Here is a 21,169-nt window from a genome sequence, read left to right on the forward strand (position 1 = left end):
GGCAGGGGGATGATGAGGGAGGGAGAGGAATAGAGGGGAAAGAGGCGTAAAATCAGAGGAAGAGCTGGGAGAGAGGGGGGGGGTAGATGGATGAGAAGAGGGAGTAGAGGGGGACGGAGAAACGAGGGGAGTGAAATGGGGAGAAGAGAAGAGGAGAGGGGGGTAAAGAGAGCAGAGTGAGAAGATGGAGATGGGAGTGAGAGGGGAGAGAGAGACAGACCCGAGCACCGCCGGGTCAACCAATAAGGCTCACATAGACGTTACTGTAAGACATTGTGTGGCAGGAGGCTGAGGCGTATGTGAAGGAACCAAGACAAAAGACTCCATTTAGCTGGCTCATTAAGATTATAAATCTAGTTTATACAGAATATAAGTTTAAGGACTTCGTCTGGTGATGTTTTTATGTGACTTTATCTATAAGTAATGTGCTAAAAATTTTGTGTAACCGGAATTATAAATATTAAACTATTAATAGTATTTTATTTCATTTCATGAGGAAGATGAGTTTCATGTGTGGATTTAATTATTTTATTCTAGTAATGATTTTTATTTCAGCGTTTCTTTAAAATTAGTATTTGTTACATATTTTGTCATTCACACATTCATTCCTTCCCATATTCGTATTCCCTTTCTGTTCTTGGCCTTTATCTTATTTCACCCCTCCCCCCTTTACTATCGACCCCCCCCCTCCCCCCTCTAGTATCGACCGTCTCTCTTTACTCCAACATCCAGACTTTAATCCCGTAAAGCTTCAGACTTTTTTACCTTCATCTTTTCTGTTACTTTGTGAATCCTCGCGAGCCAAGAGTTACCTTAGAGTTACAGGAGAGTCTCTCTCTCTCTCTCTCTCTCTCTCTCTCCTGTGGCTTAAGGCTTCCTCCAGCCTTCACGGGTGAGGGCCTATCTGGAGGGCTGAATTGACTTCCAGTGTGTCACCAGGCTGTGTCGAGGGCTGAATTGACTTCCAGTGTGTCACCAGGCTGTGTCGAGGGCTGAATTGACTTCCAGTGTGTCACCAGGCTGTGTCGAGGGCTGAATTGACTTCCAGTGTGTCACCAGGCTGTGTCGAGGGCTGAATTGACTTCCAGTGTGTCACCTGGCTCTGTCGAGGGCTGAATTGACTTCCAGTGTGTCACCTGGCTGTGTCGAGGGCTGAATTGACTTCCAGTGTGTCACCTGGCTGTGTCGAGGGCTGAATTGACTTCCAGTGTGTCACCTGGCTGTGTCGAGAGTGCTGGAAACAATGGTTGTCTTACGGAGGTCTCTGAACCTTTGCCCCATTCGTGTGTCGTTATTCCTGGCCACCTTCACCCACACCATAGTTCATGGCCCACCGGCACTCATTCCCTCCCCCCCTCCCCCATCTGCCTTGTGTCCAACTCAAAATGTATAATTTATATTTATACAATACTAGGAGGGGTATTCCAGCCGCCCGGCTCACACTGGCAACAACTTCAGAAAAAAGATGGCATAAAACACAGAATGGAACATAACTAAGTAGACTGGTCAAATTGGTATGCTGGCTGGCTGGCTGCCTGGCTGGCTGCCTGGCTGGCTGCCTGGCTGCCTGGCTGGCTGCCTGGCTGGCTGCCTGGCTGGCTGGCTGGCTGACTGGCTGGCAAAGTGAGAGGAAAGATGAAAGGAAGAGGGTGGGGGCGCGGTGTTGAATCATTACAAAACAGAGTCACACAATTGCCTTTTCATTGCCGCCTAAACCAAGCAATTGACGGAAAACTTAAAAAAAGACACCTTCACTCCGTCTGAATTTCGCTTCTCTGAATCGGCTGTTGCAAAAGTTGAAGGCGTATTAGTCACCGTTTGATTTGGAGAACGGAATGCTTACTGCAACTTACGGCTTACTTAATTGCAACTTACAGCTTACAGAGTAAGTTGACACAGGCAGGGATACTGGGACCAGGGGGTATGTATGGGTATGAATGTGCTCCTTGGGGTTTAAGAATTAATATCTTCTGCGCGCGTGCGCATAAGATACACATGCACACACACGATACATATTTAAAAACCAAACCATGTATTGTCATCAATTTAAACTACGGTATCTAAATTCCAGTTGTAAGACCAATTTATATAATATATATATATACATATATACATGTGTGTGTGTGTGTGTAAAATGACTGCCCATGGTTCTCCTGTTATTTCGACGAGTCTGGAACCCAAATCCTCGAGAAAGCTCTTGCTATTTTTTCCCCAGAAGAACCCAGGGTCTCTGGTTCTTCAGATACAAAATTAGGTTGGTGATCCAGATTCCTGTACTTGTTTAACTTGAAGCAGAGAACCAGAGGAAAAATGGCTACCTGCCTAACCAGTGGTGAAGTAGATTTAGGTATGAGCTATTTGGAAACACATGATTAGAAAGGCTTGGTCACAAAGCCAAGCTGCCTCTCGTGTTTTCTTGAAGGGAATGTAAAGCCATTTGGGAGGTGTTGTTATGACAGCTATTGGGCATTGTGAAACAGGAAGCTCTCGGCTAGGCCGTGGGCTATACTAAGGCTCCTTGTTGTTGTTGTTATAGATTCAGCTACTCGGAACAAGTTCCAAGTAGCACGGGCTATGGTGAGCCCGTAGCTTACCTGGCACAGGACCGGGGTAAGTAGCACGGGCTATTGTGAGCCTGTAGTGGACTTACCTGGCACAGGAGCGGTGCTGTGTGTCTTCCGGTAAGGCTTCTCTTAACTTGCTTTACATACAGAACAGGTTACCCAGTTGGGTGGAGGGGGAAGGGAAGTGGGGATAGAGAAGAATAAAGTGAGGAGAGGAGTTGATTTAGTGTGCGTGAGAGAGTGCCAGGGGCTTAACCCAGCAGCTGCTGCCCACGTGGTCACGGGTCTGGAGGCAGAGTACTGATAAAAGAGTTTCGCAACACAAAGCCTTTCTTACAATAGCGGTTGTAATGCCTCTAATGATATTCATTGTGTGATATATGCCATCGCCAGGAGTGCCTCCCATGAGTGAGAGCGGGCAGCAGCTACACTGCCCCGGCATCTGTCATGCCTCAAGTTTTGAGGGGGCGCCGGAGCAAGGAGGTTATGTGACTGAGCTGCGTGCTTGCCTTGTATACACACGCTAGTTGTGCTTGCGGGGGTTGAGCTCTGGCTCTTTGGTCCCGCCTCTCAACTGTCAATCAACTGGTGTACAGGTTCCTGAGCCTATTGGGCTCTTATCATATCTACATTTAAAACTGTGTATGGAGTCAGCCTCCACCATATCACTGCCTAATGCATTCCATCCGTTAACTACTCTGATACTGAAAAAGGTGTGTGTGTGTGTGTGTGTGTGTGTGTGTGTGTGTGTGTGTGTGTGTGTGTGTGTGTGTGTGTGTGTGTGTGTGTGTGTGTGTGTGTGCGCGCGCGCGCGCGTGTGCGTACCTTCCTGTCATGCATACTTACGCGTGTATGCGTACGTGTTTACCTGTTCTCTATACATATTCGTGCATGCATACGTGCATGTCTCTCTCACATGCACGTATCCTGCTCCTTGCCTGACCGCAAATAATGTGGCCTCGCAAAAATAATTCTGCAGAAATCCCTTTGCGAGCGATGCCTTTGTTGCAGATAATGAAAATGTCTTCCCATCTGTGGCTGCATAACAAAAAAAAACATTCCTATATTGCGGAACATTTTGGGAATTCCTCACCGCTGCCAAAACCTCGACTGCCAGGGGGGGGGGACCGAAAGAAGAAAAACGCTGGAAATATTCCTCCTCCTCTCCCTGTGGGACGGGAGGCGCTCCTCCTCCTCTCCCTGTGGGACGGGAGGTGCTCCTCCTCCTCTCCCTGTGGGACGGGAGGTGCTCCTCCTCCTCTCCCTGTGGGACGGGAGGTGCTCCTCCTCTCCCTGTGGGACGGGAGGTGCTCCTCCTCCTCTCCCTGTGGGACGGGAGGTGCTCCTCCTCCTCTCCCTGTGGGACGGGAGGTGCTCCTCCTCCTCTCCCTGTGGGACGGGAGGTGCTCCTCCTCCTCTCCCTGTGGGACGGGAGGTGCTCCTCCTCCTCTCCCTGTGGGACGGGAGGTGCTCCTCCTCCTCTCCCTGTGGGACGGGAGGTGCTCCTCCTCCTCTCCCTGTGGGACGGGAGGTGCTCCTCCTCCTCTCCCTGTGGGACGGGAGGGGCTGCTCCTCTCCCTGTGGGACGGGAGGCGCTGCTCCTCCTCCCTGTGGGACGGGAGGCGCTGCTGCTCCTCTCCCTGTGGGACGGGAGGGGCTGCTCCTCTCCCTGTGGGACGGGAGGCGCTGCTGCTCCTCTCCCTGTGGGACGGGAGGGGCTGCTCCTCTCCCTGTGGGACGGGAGGCGCTGCTGCTCCTCTCCCTGTGGGACGGGAGGCGCTGCTGCTCCTCTCCCTGTGGGACGAGAGGCGCTCCAGGAGGCCTGGTCGAGGACCGGGCCGCGGGGACGCTAAGCCCCGAAAGGAACGTCAAGGTAACGTCAAGGTAACGTCTAGGTAACGTCAAGGTAACGTCAAGGTAACGTCTAGGTAACGTCAAGGTAACGTCAAGGTCAACCTTCGAGGACTGTGACCGTGCCGGGCCAACCAGCAGTTCATCAAAATGTGCAAGAAAGGATTAACTGAAAACTTAGGGAGATGGATCTTCAACTTCCTAAGAAGCTGAACCCACTTTTTTTTTTTCCTGTCCCTCTTTCCTCTCTCTTTCTCTCTCTATCCCCTTGGTCCTCTTCGTCTTCCTTTGCCCATCATCGTTCTCCTTTCTTAAAGCCTTCATATATTTTTTTTTTAATTCCCTCTTTTTCCAGAGGGTCTTCTCTTTACACCTAATTCTCCTCATCAGTATCCTCACACTATCGCCCCTATCTCCTTCCTCTCTTCGTATCTCTCCTTGTCCTTCGCTCCTCTTATCTCTCTCGTTCTTCCTGCTCTCTCTCTCCTTCCCTCCTCCTCCTCCTGCTTTTACCCCCTTTGCCCCCTTCTTTTTTTCCCCCTCTTTCCCCCGCCTCCCTCCAGCACCCCCCCTAATGTAGGGAACAATTACACAGTCACCAGCAAGAATTTCAGGATTCGGTTGACGGTTCTTTTTAACGACCTGCCGTCAATCACGATCATTGGGAGGGGTGTTTCCCGTCTCCCCGTCCCCCGTCCCAAGATGGTTGGGCAGCCCCCCGCCCCCCTACCACTACTCCAGCAGGTGAAGGGAAAGAGGGGGCGTCACCTTTTTTTTTTGAGTTGGTGATGAGAGGCAGGTTCCCGTCTGCTCTTCGACGGGGTGGGGGTGGGGGGGGGGGGTTACACTCGAAATCATGCGGAGTGTTGACTCTGTGATGAGTCCGAGGTTGATGGTCTAGAGCAGCCGTTGGAAGTAGTCAGAGCTACTCGTAATTCAGTCATTCCCGTCTCCCACCTGTGTCGTAGACGGGACCGTCTCCCACCTGTGTCGTAGACGGGACCGTCTCCCACCTGTGTCGTAGACGGGTTCTCAATCATGGCCGTTTTCTTTACAATAAATCAAAATACAGTAGCTTACTCTCCGAAACCACTAGAAGATTGTTTATAACAACAATAACCTTGGACTGTGAAGTTTCCCAGCCTGTAAACTGTTTAATAAATGTAAACAACGTCAGCAATGTCGAGGAAAGATGTACTGGTTTCGTAAAGGGATGCGTAAATGGTTGAATGAATGCTGGACGTGCGTGCTGGTCTTGAGATTCATGAATCTTTTTAAAAGATTCGCAGACGCTGGCTTGATGGGGTGGGATGTGTATAGCGACGGACTGAAGGAATGGTCCAACCAGTGGCTACTAGAGTTTCACTGGAGCACGTGCAAGATGTTAAAGCTGCATGCTGAAAACAGGAGATAACAAGTCGCATGATATCAAATAAGAGATAAAATACTTCTAGAAATAGAGGGCAAACCTCTGGGGCTTGATAATTTGATATCATATCGAAGATATCTCCCGATGCTCACGTCAGGCGGATATCAGCAAATACATATGCAAGCTTGGCTAACGTTCGAACTGCATTTAGAACTCTGCAATGTAGAGTCGGCGTGACCTTTAATAGTACCACGTACGTCAGACATAATTCTGAACTATGCGGCACCAGCGTGAAGTCCTTACCTTTCTAAACACAAAACGAAGCTTGAGGAAGTCTAGAATTATCCCACTAGACTAGCCCCCAGCGTTGAGAGGCACGAGCTATGAGGAAAAATTAAGGAATTAAGGCACAGGTCAGGAAGAAAACAGCGGGGGACGTGATCACCATATAAAAACTACTCAAGGGAATTGACAGGGGGGCCAACAGTGGCAGACTATTTGGTAAGTTTACTACACAAACAAGCGGACACGGGATGGAAGCTAAAAACTCGAATAAACGGTGGAGAATTTCAATTGTGCGGAGAAGAAATTCAATTCATTAAGGAGTGAAGAGATGGAGGGGGAAGACTCCATACTCTGCTTCCAACGCTGATATGACTGAGCTCAATAGGGTCCGGAACCTTTACGCGAGTCAGTTTTAAGTTTGAAAGGCCGGGAACCAAGAGCTGAAGGTCAACCCCCTCGCAGGCACACCTAGATGAGTGCCGGCTGGCCTCACACCTACACCTTCCCGGTAGTAAGCTGGTAATGGTCAAAGGTCAAACGGGAGAGGGAAGGAAAGAGGTAGCTGACATGACACCAGCTGTGTCGTGTCCGGAGCACTCGACACCAGCTGTGTCCCATACCGCAAATGTGTGACGAGCACCGTTGAAGGCAGTGTCGGGCAGTGTCGGGCAGTGTCGGGAGGGTAGGGCAGCACCCAGCCTTCTACCCGGACTTCCGACAGTGTCTACACTCTACCCTGCATTATATAACTAATGTTATAATCTTGCAAACTGCACAGAATAATGGGCTTACACTATCTCTTGTATGGATACTATCTCACACAAATATAACCCATCAGAATGACTGACATTGGACCTAAATTAAATAGACATGGGTATCCCCATCTCTGTGGTCTAGACTATGTTGTTCCAAACACTCAGGTTTAATAGAGAAATTACTGGCCTCCAAAGGCCTGACACCACCAGTATAAAAAGCTATGATTTATTCAGCTCGGAAACCTATATCTACGGGCAGCACAAGACGTGGACCAGACTGTGCGACACAGTGGTTGCCAGGATCAGGTTGGGTTACCGTTACCTGTGGCAGGTGGCTACAGGTGACGGATCTCCCAATCCTGAGCACTCCAGGTGCAAACTCTGTGAGCAGGAACTGCGACATGATCTCCCACACTACATCACCGAATGCCCAGTTATTAGACCTTTCAGACCAGTTGGCATGAGGTACCTGGAGCTTTGCAATTACTTCATTCACTCTCGTGTTCTTGAAATTATCCTCATAATGCACCCAGAGTTTGCCAGTGCAGACTATAATGATTTCAAGCGTAAATAGTCAGAGCCCCAGACACACTTAACATGTTACACGACCAAAGACCAACATTCACTCCAAACATCTACACCACCTACGGGCTATTCATGCCCGTGCCTCCTCTTATGGGGTGGCTTAACCTTCAGGAAGATGATCACATGGCCCTGTATGACTAACCCTCCTGTGTGCTGGGAATGTTTAGTCTCACGTGGCTAGTTCTTGACACACTCTGTACTCCTCTTTATATGATGTAGGGCTGCTGTATAAATTCACATGTACCTAAATGTGTTAATACAAAAAATGGTAGTTGTGTTGATGACCAGTCACTGGCTTGCTTGAGTGCACGTGTTGCACGTGTCAACATTTCTGCCCCCCCCCCCTCTGCTCCCTCCCCCTCCTCTGCCCTCCCCCCCTCCTCCTCTGCCCCCCCCCTCCTCCTCTGCCCCCCCCTCCTCCTCTGCCCCCCCCTCCTCCTCTGCCCCCCCTCCTCTGCCCCCCCCTCCTCCTCTGCCCCCCCTCCTCCTCTGCCCCCCCCCCCTCCTCCTCTGCCCCCCTCCCTCTCCTCTGCCCCCCCCTCCTTTACCATCACCCCCCATTACGTCAGCTGAGCTGTTAATCAGCTAACCTGTGACCACCACCACCTTCAACTATCACTTGAGCGCCCCAGAAGGCCCTAAGTGTGGCCAGAGTGGCCTAGATACCCTGTGGGGTGGAGGGGGGTGGCTGCTCCGTAGTCAGGCAGGCATCGCCTTGTGGCCACCCTTAGCGGGGATAGAGAGGGAGGGATAGAGGGAAGCAGAGAGGGAGGGAGGGAGGGATGGAGGGTGTAAGTAGGAGGCAGATTCCGTGACGATGCTCAAGGTCGTCTCTAAGTCTGACACTGACGTAATTTAACAAGACGGCTACAAATTAGAATTCTTGGGAATCTTGGAATCAGCCTTCCTGCTAGTATGAAAATATGCACGGAAGACTTGTAGCCTTAACAGCGGTGACTAAGACGGCCAGTGTGTAGCGATCTGACGCCCGAAATGTATTTAGAGAATCTAATGTGAGGTGCGAGGAGTGTCTGCTGGTGTGGAAGTGCTGCTGCTGCTGCTGCTGAGGTGAATGGGTCTGAGTTCTCATGCCTTGTCTGCTGTAGATGTGAAGGGATGTAGTCGAGGAAAGTGGCGGATTCGGGCCACGTAGGAGCTAATGTATTTAGGGCAGGACCCGGACGGTGAAGGGGTGAGAGGTGTATTTTGTGTGGAGGGGGAATGTGTGTACTGTGGTGTGGGGGTGGCGGTGTGTACTGTGGTGTGGGGGGTGACGATGTGTACTGTGGTGTGGGGGTGACGGTGTGTACTGTGGTGTGGGGGGTGGCGGTGTGTACTGTGGTGTGGGGGGTGACGGTGTGTACTGTGGTGTGGGGGGTGACGGTGTGTACTGTGGTGTGGGGGGTGACGGTGTGTACTGTGGTGTGGGGGGTGACGGTGTGTACTGTGGTGTGGGGGGTGACGGTGTGTACTGTGGTGTGGGGGTGGCGGTGTGTACTGTGGTGTGGGGGGTGACGGTGTGTACTGTGGTGTGGGGGTGGCGGTGTGTACTGTGGTGTGGGGGGTGACGGTGTGTACTGTGGTGTGGGGGGTGACGGTGTGTACTGTGGTGTGGGGGGTGGCGGTGTGTACTGTGGTGTGGGGGGTGGCGGTGTGTACTGTGGTGTGGGGGGTGGCGGTGTGTACTGTGGTGTGGGGGGTGGCGGTGTGTACTGTGGTGTGGGGGTGACGGTGTGTACTGTGGTGTGGGGGTGACGGTGTGTACTGTGGGGAGAAAGTACTGGATATTTGCAGCTAGAAGACCCACTGTGGCGCTGGTGGCAGTTACTCCGGCGGTGGGGGCGTCGTACAGTAGTACTTACCTATTAGTGACTACAGGGGAGCAAGGTCTAGCTCTGTAGACCCCCCCGCCCTACCAGCCTTGTTGTACCTGTTGAGTTATAACTGAATTATTCTGACGCTCGAAATTGTTGTCGAATCTGGTTTTAAGCTTGTGAAGGGAGCCGGTCGGCCGAGCAGACAGCACGCTGGACTTGTGATCCTGTGGTCCCGGGTTCGATCCCGGATGCCGGCGAGAAACAATGGGCAAAGTTTCTTTCACCCTATGCCCCTGTTACCTAGCAGTAAAATAGGTATCTGGGTGTTAGTCAGCTGTCACAGGCTGCTTCCTGGGGGTGGAGGCCTCTTGGTCGAGGACCGGGCCACGGGGACACTAAAGCCCCGAAATCATCTCAAGATAACCTCAAGATGGAGGTGGCTTCCTCGGTTTCTAGTGCATTCCACGTGTTGACCACCCGAACGGGGTTCGAGTCTTTTCATACGTTTCCTCGACTCATTAGCGTTTTCCCCTTTCACTTGTGTACTCACCTAGTTGTGCTTGCGGGGGTTGAGCTCTGGCTCTTTGGTCCCGCCTCTCAACTGTCAATCAACTGGTTTACAGACGTCCTTTGGTGATGGTGTTGGCGGCGTATAGTGACGACGGTGTTGGCGGCGTATAGTGACAACGGTGGTGACGGCAAGTGGCAGTACGGGTTGGTTCAGCCGTGATGGTGACATCACTATCGCCTGCAGGTGGCTGAGGGAGACCCGCCTCGTCCACCTGTGGCCACCTGAGTCAGCCTTACCACCTGGCGGTTCATTACAGCCATTATTAGCAAGCTTCTTCCTTATTTATGTTTGTACTTTTACTGCTGCTACTGGTACTGTTCTTCCTGCTGCTTCAGCTATATATATATCTATATATATATATATATATATATATATATATATATATATATATATATATATATATATATATATATATATATATATAATATATATTCTCCATCCTTTTTGACTAGTCCTTTCATAAAATACATACTTAATGAGATACAGAAAAAAAATATCATTTATTGCTGGCATGATGGAGTCCGCCGACGAAACTTTAGTCACTTCCCAGTTGTTGTGTAGTGGAGAAACCTTGACTTGGGTACGGGTCACAACACCAGGCGTGTTGCGGGGTGTCCCGGCCTGGGTGCAGGGTAGACATAGCCTAAGCTACTCCATCCCTTTGAGATGTATTTTATTCCGCCTCTCTTCCCTTCTCCTTCCTTCTTCCGCTTCTTCATACATGCCACTTCCCTTCTTCATTTTAAGCCCCTTCTCCTTCTCTGCTTCCGCGTCCTCTCACCTTCCTTTCTCGCCTCTTCTTCCTCCACCTCTCCTCTATCCCTATCTTCATCCCGCCTATCTTCCCTTTCCATTGTCCCCACCTCCCCCCCTCCCCCACCTCGCACTTGGCCCCCCCCCTCTTCCATAACCATCAGTTCATGCCCTCCTGGATTAATTCTCTTTATTGGTTTGTGGAGGACGGAGGAGCCGTCATTTCTCGCAAAATAGCGGCAAAGTGGGACATTCTGAGCCTGCGTTGGGGTATTGGCCTAGTTGTGAATGTCCCCCCCACCCATGTCCAGGCTGGGGAGGGGCTTGGGGGGGGGAAGCGAAGGAAAAGTAGGAAGAGGAAGCTGTAGGAAAAAATCGAGGAATGAGAGAAGCAGTCAAGAGAGAGAACGAGAATTGTATTATCTTGATGATTTCGGGGCTTTAGTGTCCCCGCGGCCCGGTCCTCGACCAGGCCTTAATATTAGTATTAAACAAAGAAATAGAAGAAAGGGGAGTAGAAACAACGAGAGAAGAGGAGGAGGCAGAGCAAGAGGATGAAGGGTATTTACAATTTTCCTTTTCTCAAATCCTTGGCAAATCCCCTGAAGACGGCCAAATCCTCCGTCAGGTCAAGCCTTAATGTAACAAAAGACTAGTCCCCCCAAAGAAGTGATTGGTAACAAAGCCTCCACGTTTTCTGTTGCCGACACAAAACAGGAAATGGTTTTACATGGTTAATTTGAAAGAGAAAATGGTATTACAGGTTCAAAGTTTTTACTTGCGAAAAGAAAGTGGGAACCGATAATGGGAGATTTGTTTCCGAGGATGGCCACAAATGGCTGCGATTAAGCCAGATGGGCCCAGTAATGTTGCCAGACATAGAGAGCTATATCCTGTGCCCGGGAAGAAAGGCGAACGGGACCCAACGTTCGGAAATGTTAGATGGTAAAGTTCGAACATTTTCCGCCGTTCACGAAGTCGTTGTTGTTGTTTTTTTTTTTAAATTCAGATACTCGCAAGTAGCTGAATCTAGTCCTCGACGACGATGTGTATATGTATAGATTTTAGTAAAAAGTTCAAAACCTCCCGTAAATGGTAAAAAGTATCCGTAAATAACAGATATCCGTGGATAGTTTATGTAAATATGCATCAAGGTCCATAAACATTTGAAATTTTCAAGTACAGTGGAAATACTTTTAAACTATTTCTAATTTTTTTTTTTTGGGGGGGGGGGACACACGCACTCAACCCTAAGAGAACATCAGTTGGAGCCCTGAGGAGGATTCGAATCTATGCTCTGGGTACTCCCAATTACACGCCTTAGACCACTACACCACGACATGGTAAAAAGCATTGCAACCTGGGATTCACCTGGATCCTCTAAGCTTCCTGATGCTTCCACTGAAGGCCTAAACAAGGCTTCACACAGGTCCCCTCGAACCTCCATGCACTCTGGCTTGCAATCTAGCAACTCTACTTCCCACGCGTCTCTTCAAATGCACAAAGAAATCACATTAGCGTGATGAATCAATAAGAATAGCAGTCGGAGGCATTTTAGCGGTCGAAGGCGTTGCTTGAGAGCGCACTTCGAAGGGGGAGCGTACTTCGAAGCCTCATAACTCCTACATATTGATAGCCTCATATACTCCTACTGATCAATACATCACATTAATGTGACTTCATTGTACTCTAAATTACACAGGGTTATGCTCGTAAATCTTTCAGGTATTATCTAAATACCTCACAAATATCCTAGTATTCCCTCACTTAAAAATTCTCAGTATTTCTTAAAAGTGTAAAAAAAAACAAAAAATCCCACAGTTCTATAACAAAATTGTGTGTACCTTAAATACTTCAAACAACTGCCTGAGTATAGATAAGGAGCTGGCGAGGGTCCCCAGAGAGATCCGTGGGATTTGAAATATATGCAGGAGGCTTTTAGGCCACGGAGGAACTGCTCGAGTGGTTGAGGACAGGCGAGGAGGGATATGAATGGTTGGGGCCTCGAGGACGGGCGGGGTAGTGGGGGGAGGGTCGAGAGACGAGAGTGGGGGGGGGGTCAAGAGACGAGAGTTCTTGTCTAACAGTGTACTTACCTAGTTGTGCTTGCGGGGGTTGAGCTCTGGCTCTTTGGTCTCGCCTCTCAACTGTCAGTCAACTAATGTACAGGTTCCTGAGCCTACTGGACTCTTATCATATCTACACTTGAAGCTTTGTATAGAGTCAGCCTCCACCTCATCACTTCCCAATGCATTAAATTTGTCTACCACTCTGACACTGAAAAAATTCTTTCTAACGTCTCTATGGCTCATTTGGGCACTCAATTTCCACCTGTGTCCCCTAGTGCGTGTGCCCTTTGTGTTAAATAGTGTGTCCTTATCTACCCTATCAATTCCTCTGAGAATCTTGTATGTGGGGATCATGACCCCTATAACTTCTGTCTCCCAGTGACGTGAGGTTTAATTCCCGTAGTCTCTCCTCATAGCTCATACCTCTCAGTTCGGGTACTAGTTTAGTGGCAAACCTTTGAATCTTTTCCAGTTTAGTCTTATGCTTGACTAGATATGGACTCCATGCTGGAGCCGCATACTCCAGGATTGGTCTGACATATGTGGCATACAAAGTTCAGAAAGATTCCTTACCCAAGTTTCTAAAGACCGTTCTTATGCTGGCCAACCTGGCATATGCCGCTGATGTTATCCTCTTGATATGGGCCTCAGGGGACAGGTCTGGCGTGATATCAACCCCCAAGTGGTCGGGAGATGAGTGTCCACCAGTCACTGTATTGGGAGGTGCGGGTTGGCATTTTGTACATATATGTATATGTGTGCGTCTGTATGTTTATAAAGTATATGTTGAAGCTAATCATAATTACATTACTATGTAAAGAACACATCGACCACTTTATGTAGGGCAGACGTAACTCTGTGTATCTATGTATTTATGTCTGTAGGTTAGATTAGCATTTTAAAAACACTAAAATCACCTTCTGTGGTTGGTTGATCAATCAATCCCAGAACTATATGTTTAACACATCTCTAACCCTGTCCATGGAGGACAGCAGAAAATGTATATATGCTGGTTAGCATTGTAAATGTCTGGCCACGTCTGCGGTAGAAAATAATAATAAAAAAATACCTCGCCTTATATGTTGCGTCTATTAACAATTCCTGACGTTGAAACTCTCTCTTGGCGACTTTAGACTTAATGATGTGGATGGAGGAGGTTTCCACGACTTCTTCTTTTAGAGCATTCCTGTTGACCACCCCTCCAGGGAGCCGGTCGGCCGAGCGGACAGCACGCTGGACTTGTGATCCTGTGGTCCTGGGTTCGATCCCAGGCGTCGGCGAGAAACAGCGGGCAGAGTTTTTCACCCTATGCTCCTGTTACCAAGCAGTAAAATAGGTACCTGGGTGTTAGTCAGCTGTCACGGGCTGCTTCCTGGGGGTGGAGGCCTGGTCAAGGACCGGGCTGCGGGGACACTAAAGCCCCGAAATCATCTCAAGATAACCTCAAGATAACCCCTCCAGGGGTTCGAGTCTTTCTTTACATATCTTTTCATCCACACATTTGTACTTTTAGCCTGCGAATACGCCCTCTCATTCTAACCTCTTCCCAGTTTAAAGACGCTGTCTATTCCCCCTCGGCATCTTGTACGTTGTGATCATATCCGCTCTGTATCGTCTCTCCTTTTGTGTTGGAGCTCGTTTGTGCTCTTCAGATGCGAATGCCAAACAGGTGCTGTATATTCCAGAATTAGTCAAACATTGCCGGTGATGTCGATGACCGGGGCGCGGGGACACTAAACCCCGAAAACATCTCAAGATAACCTCAAGATAAGATGTCGTCACCAAGCTTGTGTGTGCCTGACTTTTCCCTCTCAAGTTCGAGCTCCCTTCCCAGCACCAAGTTTGTCCTCTCCCAGCGCTTCTTTACTCTCTCTTTCTACGTCAGTTTTCACTGAATACTTGTCAGTGATACTGGTCTGAAATTGAGTGCCTCCTGTCTGTCCCCTTTTTTGAATATTGGGATCATGTGGTGGGGAGATAAGAGGAGTGGTGGGGGAAGGATCAGGGGGAGTGGTGGGGGAAGGATCAGGGGGGGTGGTGGGGGAAGGATCAGGGGAGTGGTGGGGGGGGAAGGATCTGGGGAGTAGTGGGGGGGGGGGGGATCAGGGGGAGTGGTGGAGGAAGGATCTGGGGAGTGGTGGGGGAAGGATCAGGGGGAGTGGTGGGGGGAAAGGATCAGGGGGAGTGGTGGGGGAAGGATCAGGGGGAGTGGTGGGGGAGGACAATGAAAGTGAAGGAGGGTAAGGAGATTAGAAAGGGAGATCTGGAGAGTGGTAGGGGAGAGAAGTAGCGTTGTGAGGAAAGATCTGGCAAGAGAGAAAAATGAGTGTGGGGTCCCCATCACTAGGACCCCCTGATGGGACCCCCTGATGGGACCCCCTGATGGGACCCCCTGATGTAGACGGATCTCGATGGGGTCAATAGACTTTCATCAGAGCGATCGATGTACCGAAATAACGCTATTGGATAGGATTAAATTGAATACATATACATGACTCTTACGTGCTAGAATGGACAGGACGGAGGTGATTGGACAAGTTTGACTTCGGTAGAGTTGGTTGTTAATTGTATTGTTAATTGTTTTCGAAATTGGAAGTGTTTAATTAGATTGTTGATTTGTAGCTGCGGGATCGTTAATTTATGAGTGGTGAGGTTAGGCGACGTGAGGTCAGGTCCGGTCCGGTCAGGTCAGACCAGGTCAGGCCAGGTCATGCCAGGCCAGGTCATGCCAGGCCAGGTCATGCCAGGTCAGGTCATGCCAGGTCAGGTCATGCCAGGCCAGGTCAGGTCAGACAAGGTCAGGTTAGGTCAGGTTGTGGCACACATTGGCTACACCTCGACTGTCTTAATTGTGACGTCAGTGAACCGAGAACCAGGTGTTGATTTATGTATTAAGGTGCTAGTGTTGTGTACTAGACTACTAGGCTTGTGTACTTGTGTACTAGTACTAGTGTACTAGACTGGGTGTTAGTCAGCTGTCACGGGCTGCTTCCCGGGGGTGGAGGCCTGGTCGAGGACCGGGCCGCGGGGACACTAAAAAGCCCCGAAATCATCTCAAGATAACCTCAAGATACTAGGCTTGTGTACTGATTGATGATTGATGAAGATTAAGCCACCCAAGAGGTGGCACGGGCATGAATAGCCCGTAAGTGGTGGCCCTTTCGAGCCATTACCAGTATCAAAAGATGATACTGGAGATCTGTGGAGGTGCGACTGCACCCTGCGTGACGGGAGATGTCTCCCGGACCAAGTGGTGACCAAATGGTGCTTGTGTACTAGGCTACTAGTGTTGATATACACAGACCATTTTCATCTCATCCCTTGCGGGCTATTCATGCCCGTGCCACCTCTTGTGGTGGCTTAATCTTCATCAATCAATCAATCTCTTCCCGGTCAGAAACCTTCCCTGCTTCTTCCACTTTGGTCTCTTCATGTGGACCAAGCATTAGAGTAGATTTAATAAGGTTTTTAATGTTTCATATTGACTAAAAAATGCAAGAAAATTACGAATACAATAATTATGCCACTTTCTGATTATATGTTGTGTGAGGATAGACAGGCAGGCAGGCAGGCAGGCAGGCAGGCAGGCAGACAGACAGGCAGGCAGGCAGGCAGGCAGGCAGGCAGGCAGGAGGGTTATTCAGTGGACAAAATATTGAAGTTCTTGCAAGACAGGATCATGTATAGCATTTGGGGTTTATACGGCTCATGCTCTTGTGGTATGACAAATTTTGTTACTGATAAGTATATAAACTGCATATAAATGTTGTATTTTTCCTTGTAAATTGATGTAAATATCATCTTTATAGTGTATATTATTTAATACAGCAAAAAAAGTTTGGACACTTTTTTCCTTCTTTGGACACCCTTTCCTCCTCCCCTTCTCTTTCTCCTCTCCCCCCTTCCCTTCCCTTCCCTTCCCTTCCCTTCCCTTCCCTTCCCTTCCCTTCCCTTCCCTTCCCTTCCCTTCCCTTCCCTTCCCTTCCCTCCCCCCCCCCCACGCTCTCCTGTCACCTCTTTTTCCCCTCATTGTCTCCACATATATGGAAACAACTCACTTTACAATGACGTGGTTGCCGTGTGTAGTGTCCCGGGGGGACATGTGGGAGAGTTGGTGTTCACCGAGTTGCCGTGGCGGGTTGAGCTCCGGTGCCAGGGTCCCGCCTTTTAACATAAGGCATCTAGCGTAATGCCTTCCAAGTCTTCTGGGCTGTCATAACTGGAGACCCGCGAGGGGAATCAAGCTTGGACTGCTTCGCATTCTAACACATTCTTCTCTCTCAGTACCATCACATCTGAGCTGCCAGGGTTGATGTGTATCCGCCATGTATAGTATGAATGATTCTTGGTATATTATATGTCGTAATCATGTCTCCTTTTAATATTTGTTCTGTAATTGTTAAATAATCTCGATCTATTCTGCTATTCCGGCTTCACATCACAGGGACCCTCTAATATTTTCCACGTGTAAATTAGTAAGTATATTTCTCGCCTGCGCTCTAGAGAATTCAGATTTAGAACTGCGCTCTAGAGAATTCAGATTTAGAACTGCGCTCTAGAGAATTCAGATTTAGAACTGCGCTCTAGAGAATTCAGATTTAGAACTGCGCTCTAGAGAATTCAGATTTAGAACTGCGCTCCAGAGAATTCAGATTTAGAACTGCGCTCTAGAGAATTCAGATTTAGAACTGCGCTCTAGAGAATTCAGATTTAGAACATTTAAGCTGTCACAATAATTTAGATTATAGAGGAGATTCTAGTAATATTTGATCTTTTCACGCTCTCCAGGTCAGCAATTTCTTCAAATTTGAATGGGGTGTTATTGTGCAATAATGTTCTACCCTAAAGAGCACCAGTGTCTTGAAAAATATCATCATTGGCATGTTTGAAAGGTTCTCGTTATCCAACTTGCCATTTTTCATGCAGTTGTGACGGCTACTTTATTGTGTACTTTAAAAGTAAGGTCTGTTGACATGCTTACTTCCAGATCCTTAAAATTGTTCTTTTGTTCTCTAGTGGGATTTGACCGTTTTATGTGATTTTCGTTGTTATATTTTCATTTATTTTAGCGTTGGAGTTGTTTAATCTACATTAAACATCATATTATTTTATGCGGCCCATTGGTAGATCTGGTAAACATCAGATTGGAGGTTTGACGTGTCCTCTATATTGTCTACTGTCATAAAAATCCAAGTGCCATCTGCAAGACACGGTGCCTTGTCCGCCAGTACCTTTTCTCATTCATATAAGGGACAAGGGTTACCTTGAGGTGATTCCGGGGGCTTGGCGACCCCCGCGAGAAGGGAAAGAGGGAAGGGGGAGATTTCTGCTTGAGATTTTATCTGCTTGATGGGGTTCTGGGAGTTCTTCTACTTCCCAAGCCCGGCCCGAGGTCAGGCTCGACTTGTGAGAGTTTGGTCCACCAGGCTGTTGCTTGGAGCGGCCCGCAGGCCCACATATACCTGCTTGATGGGGTTCTGGGAGTTCTTCTACTCCCCAAGCCCGGCCCGAGGTCAGGCTCGACTTGTGAGAGTTTGGTCCACCAGGCTGTTGCTTGGAGCGGCCCGCAGGCCCACATATACCTGCTTGATGGGGTTCTGGGAGTTCTTCTACTCCCCAAGCCCGGCCCGAGGCCAGGCTCGACTTGTGAGAGTTTGGTCCACCAGGCTGTTGCTTGGAGCGGCCCGCAGGCCCACATATACCTGCTTGATGGGGTTGTGGGAGTTCTTCTACTCCCCAAGCCCGGCCCGAGGTCAGGCTCGACTTGTGAGAGTTTGGTCCACCAGGCTGTTGCTTGGAGCGGCCCGCAGGCCCACATATACCTGCTTGATGGGGTTCTGGGAGTTCTTCTACTCCCCAAGCCCGGCCCGAGGTCAGGCTCGACTTGTGAGAGTTTGGTCCACCAGGCTGTTGCTTGGAGCGGCCCGCAGGCCCACATATACCTGCTTGATGGGGTTCTGGGAGTTCTTCTACTTCCCAAGCCCGGCCCGAGGCCAGGCTCGACTTGTGAGAGTTTGGTCCACCAGGCTGTTGCTTGGAGCGGCCCGCAGGCCCACATATATCTGCTTGATGGGGTTCTGGGAGTTCTTCTACTCTCCCAAGCCCGGCCCGAGGTCAGGCTCGACTTGTGAGAGTTTGGTCCACCAGGCTGTTGCTTGGAGCGGCCCGCAGGGCCACATACCCACCACAGCCCGGCTGATCCGGAACTTCTCTTCGAAAACAGTCCAGTTTTCTGTTGAAGATGTCCACGGTTGTTCCGGCAATATTTCTTATAGTCGCTGGGAGGACGTGGGGGAAAAGTGTCCTAACTTTTTTCTTTATTAAATAATATACAATATAAAGATGATATTTACATCAATTTACAAGGAAAAATACTACATTTATATACGGTGTATGTCCGTACAGAACCGGATACACGGTTCTGTCCTTGTGCGTGTCCGATATATGAGTGAGAAAGTTGGAGCAAGCACAGTACCCTGGGGGAGGAGGGGTTGAGCTCTCCATGGAGGATAATCCGGATTTTACACTGTTGACTATATTACACTCTTGCTTCTGTTCGTTAGGTAATTGAATATCCGTCTTCCTGTTATCCAGTAATTCTCTGTTGTTGTTGTTGTTTTAGATTTATCTACTCGGCACAAAAAAGTTCCAAGCAGCACGCGCTATGGTTATCTTGAGATGATTTCGGGGCTTTCAGTGTCCCCGTAGCCCGGTCCTCGACCAGGCCTCCACCCCCAGGAAGCAGCCCGTGACAGCTGACTAACACCCAGATACCTATTTTACTGCTAGGTATCAGGGGCATAGGGTGAAAGAAACTCTGCCCATTGTTTCTCGCCGGCGCCTGGGATCGAACCCAGGACCACAGGATCACAAGTCCAGCGTGCTGTCCGCTCGATCGGCTCCCTTGGTGCAACCTGTCCTCTACTAAGAACGTCGCATTTCGCTCGTATGCGTTACATAAGGCGTAAAAATTGTCGTACTGGAAAATGAAAGCGGTTGGCGAAAGTGACGTACTGTCCCGTTTTCTGTTTTGGGTCCTCTGGTAAGGTTAGGAGAGACCACTTTAAATTACCCGTTTTTTTGACGTTTTATAATGTACGGAGGACAGTCTTTATGGTGAGCCCGTCGTACTTACCTGGCACACAAGATGCGCATGCAGTAATTAATTACCTTTGAGCATATTTTGTGCGCAATAACGCCATACCTTATGGTTACCTTGAGGTGATTCCGGGGCTTAGCGACCCCGCGGCCCGGTCGTCGACCAGGCCTCCCCGTTGCTGGACTGATCAACCAGGCTGTTGGATGCGGCTGCTCGCAGCCGCGCGTATGAGTCACAGCCTGGTTGATCAGGTACCCTTTGGAGGTGTTTGGCAAGTTCTCTCTTGAACACTGTGAGGGCGCTCACCACGGCACTGCCATGGTCACATTTTTCGAAAGCTTTTGCAAAATCCGCGTATTTTCCGCGATTTGCTTGTCCTCCGAGGCTCCGGGGAGCCGGTCGGCCGAGCGGACAGCACGCTGGACTTGTGATCCTGTGGTCCCGGGTTCCATCCCGGACGCCGGCGAGAAACAATGGACAGAGTTTCTTTCATCCTATGCCCCTGTTACCTAGCAGCAAAATAGGTACCTGGGTGTTAGTCAGCTGTCACGGCTGCTTCCTGGGGGTGGAGGCCTGGTCGAGGACCGGGCCGCGGGGACACTAAAGCCCAGAAATGATCTCAAGATAACCTCCACGGCAGCTTAGGCCATGTCATGGTGCAGCCCGTCCTCCAAAAATGGGGAGGTAGATGTAACAGCCCCATAGGTGCAATTATTTAAAGTCTCCGTGGTGTAGTGGTAAGACACTCGCCTGGCGTTCCGCGAGCGCTATGTCATGGGTTCGTATCCTGGCCGGGGAGGATTTACTGGGCGCAATTCCTTAACTGTAGCCTCTGTTTAACGCAACAGTAAAATGTGTACTTGGATGAAAAAACGATTCTTCGCGGCAGGGGATCGTATTCCAGGGACCAGCCCGAAACGCTACGCGTACTAGTGGCTGTACAAGAATGTAACAACACTTGTATATATCTCAAAAAAATGTACTATGTATGACAGTCAAGAAATGTACTTATTACACTTAGTATTAAAACGTACTGTCAATACGGAGGATGGGTTCATCAAACATCAGAGGTCCGCGGTTGTTCAACGTCCTCCCAGCAAGCATAAGAAATATTGCCGGAACAACCGTGGACATTTTCAAGAGGAAACTAGATTTATTCCTCCAAGGAGTGCCGGACCAACCGGGCTGCGGTGGGTATGTGGGCCTGCGGGCCGCTCCAAGCAACAGCCTGGTGGACCAAACTCTCACAAGTCGAGCCTGGCCTCGGGCCGGGCTTGGGGAGTAGACGAACTCCCAGAACCCCATCAACCAGGTATCAACCAGGTTCCATGGTGATCTAGCAGTTGTGTGGCGAGGTATACGGCCCCCTCTTCTGGACACCTGTTGGCCGGGGCTATGTTAACACTGATTCCCTGTGTTTTATGGTCTTCTTAGCACTCTTTCGAGGATCT

At 49.5% G+C, this 21,169-nt stretch overlaps 1 protein-coding gene across 1 annotated transcript in view; it reads right to left on the reverse strand.

The window, feature by feature from the left end:
* Window positions 1–21,169, reverse strand: part of LOC138369890 (nascent polypeptide-associated complex subunit alpha, muscle-specific form-like) — a 44,530-nt gene that overhangs the window by 4,011 nt on the left and 19,350 nt on the right. Inside the window, exon 3 of the mRNA XM_069333636.1 lies at window positions 11,922–12,040. Coding sequence (XP_069189737.1) covers window positions 11,922–12,040 — 119 coding nt within the window. The remainder of the gene's footprint in view (window positions 1–11,921; window positions 12,041–21,169) is intronic.

The sequence above is a fragment of the Procambarus clarkii genome, chromosome 30 (genome assembly GCF_040958095.1).
Source record: "Procambarus clarkii isolate CNS0578487 chromosome 30, FALCON_Pclarkii_2.0, whole genome shotgun sequence".
Classification (NCBI taxonomy): domain Eukaryota; kingdom Metazoa; phylum Arthropoda; class Malacostraca; order Decapoda; family Cambaridae; genus Procambarus; species Procambarus clarkii.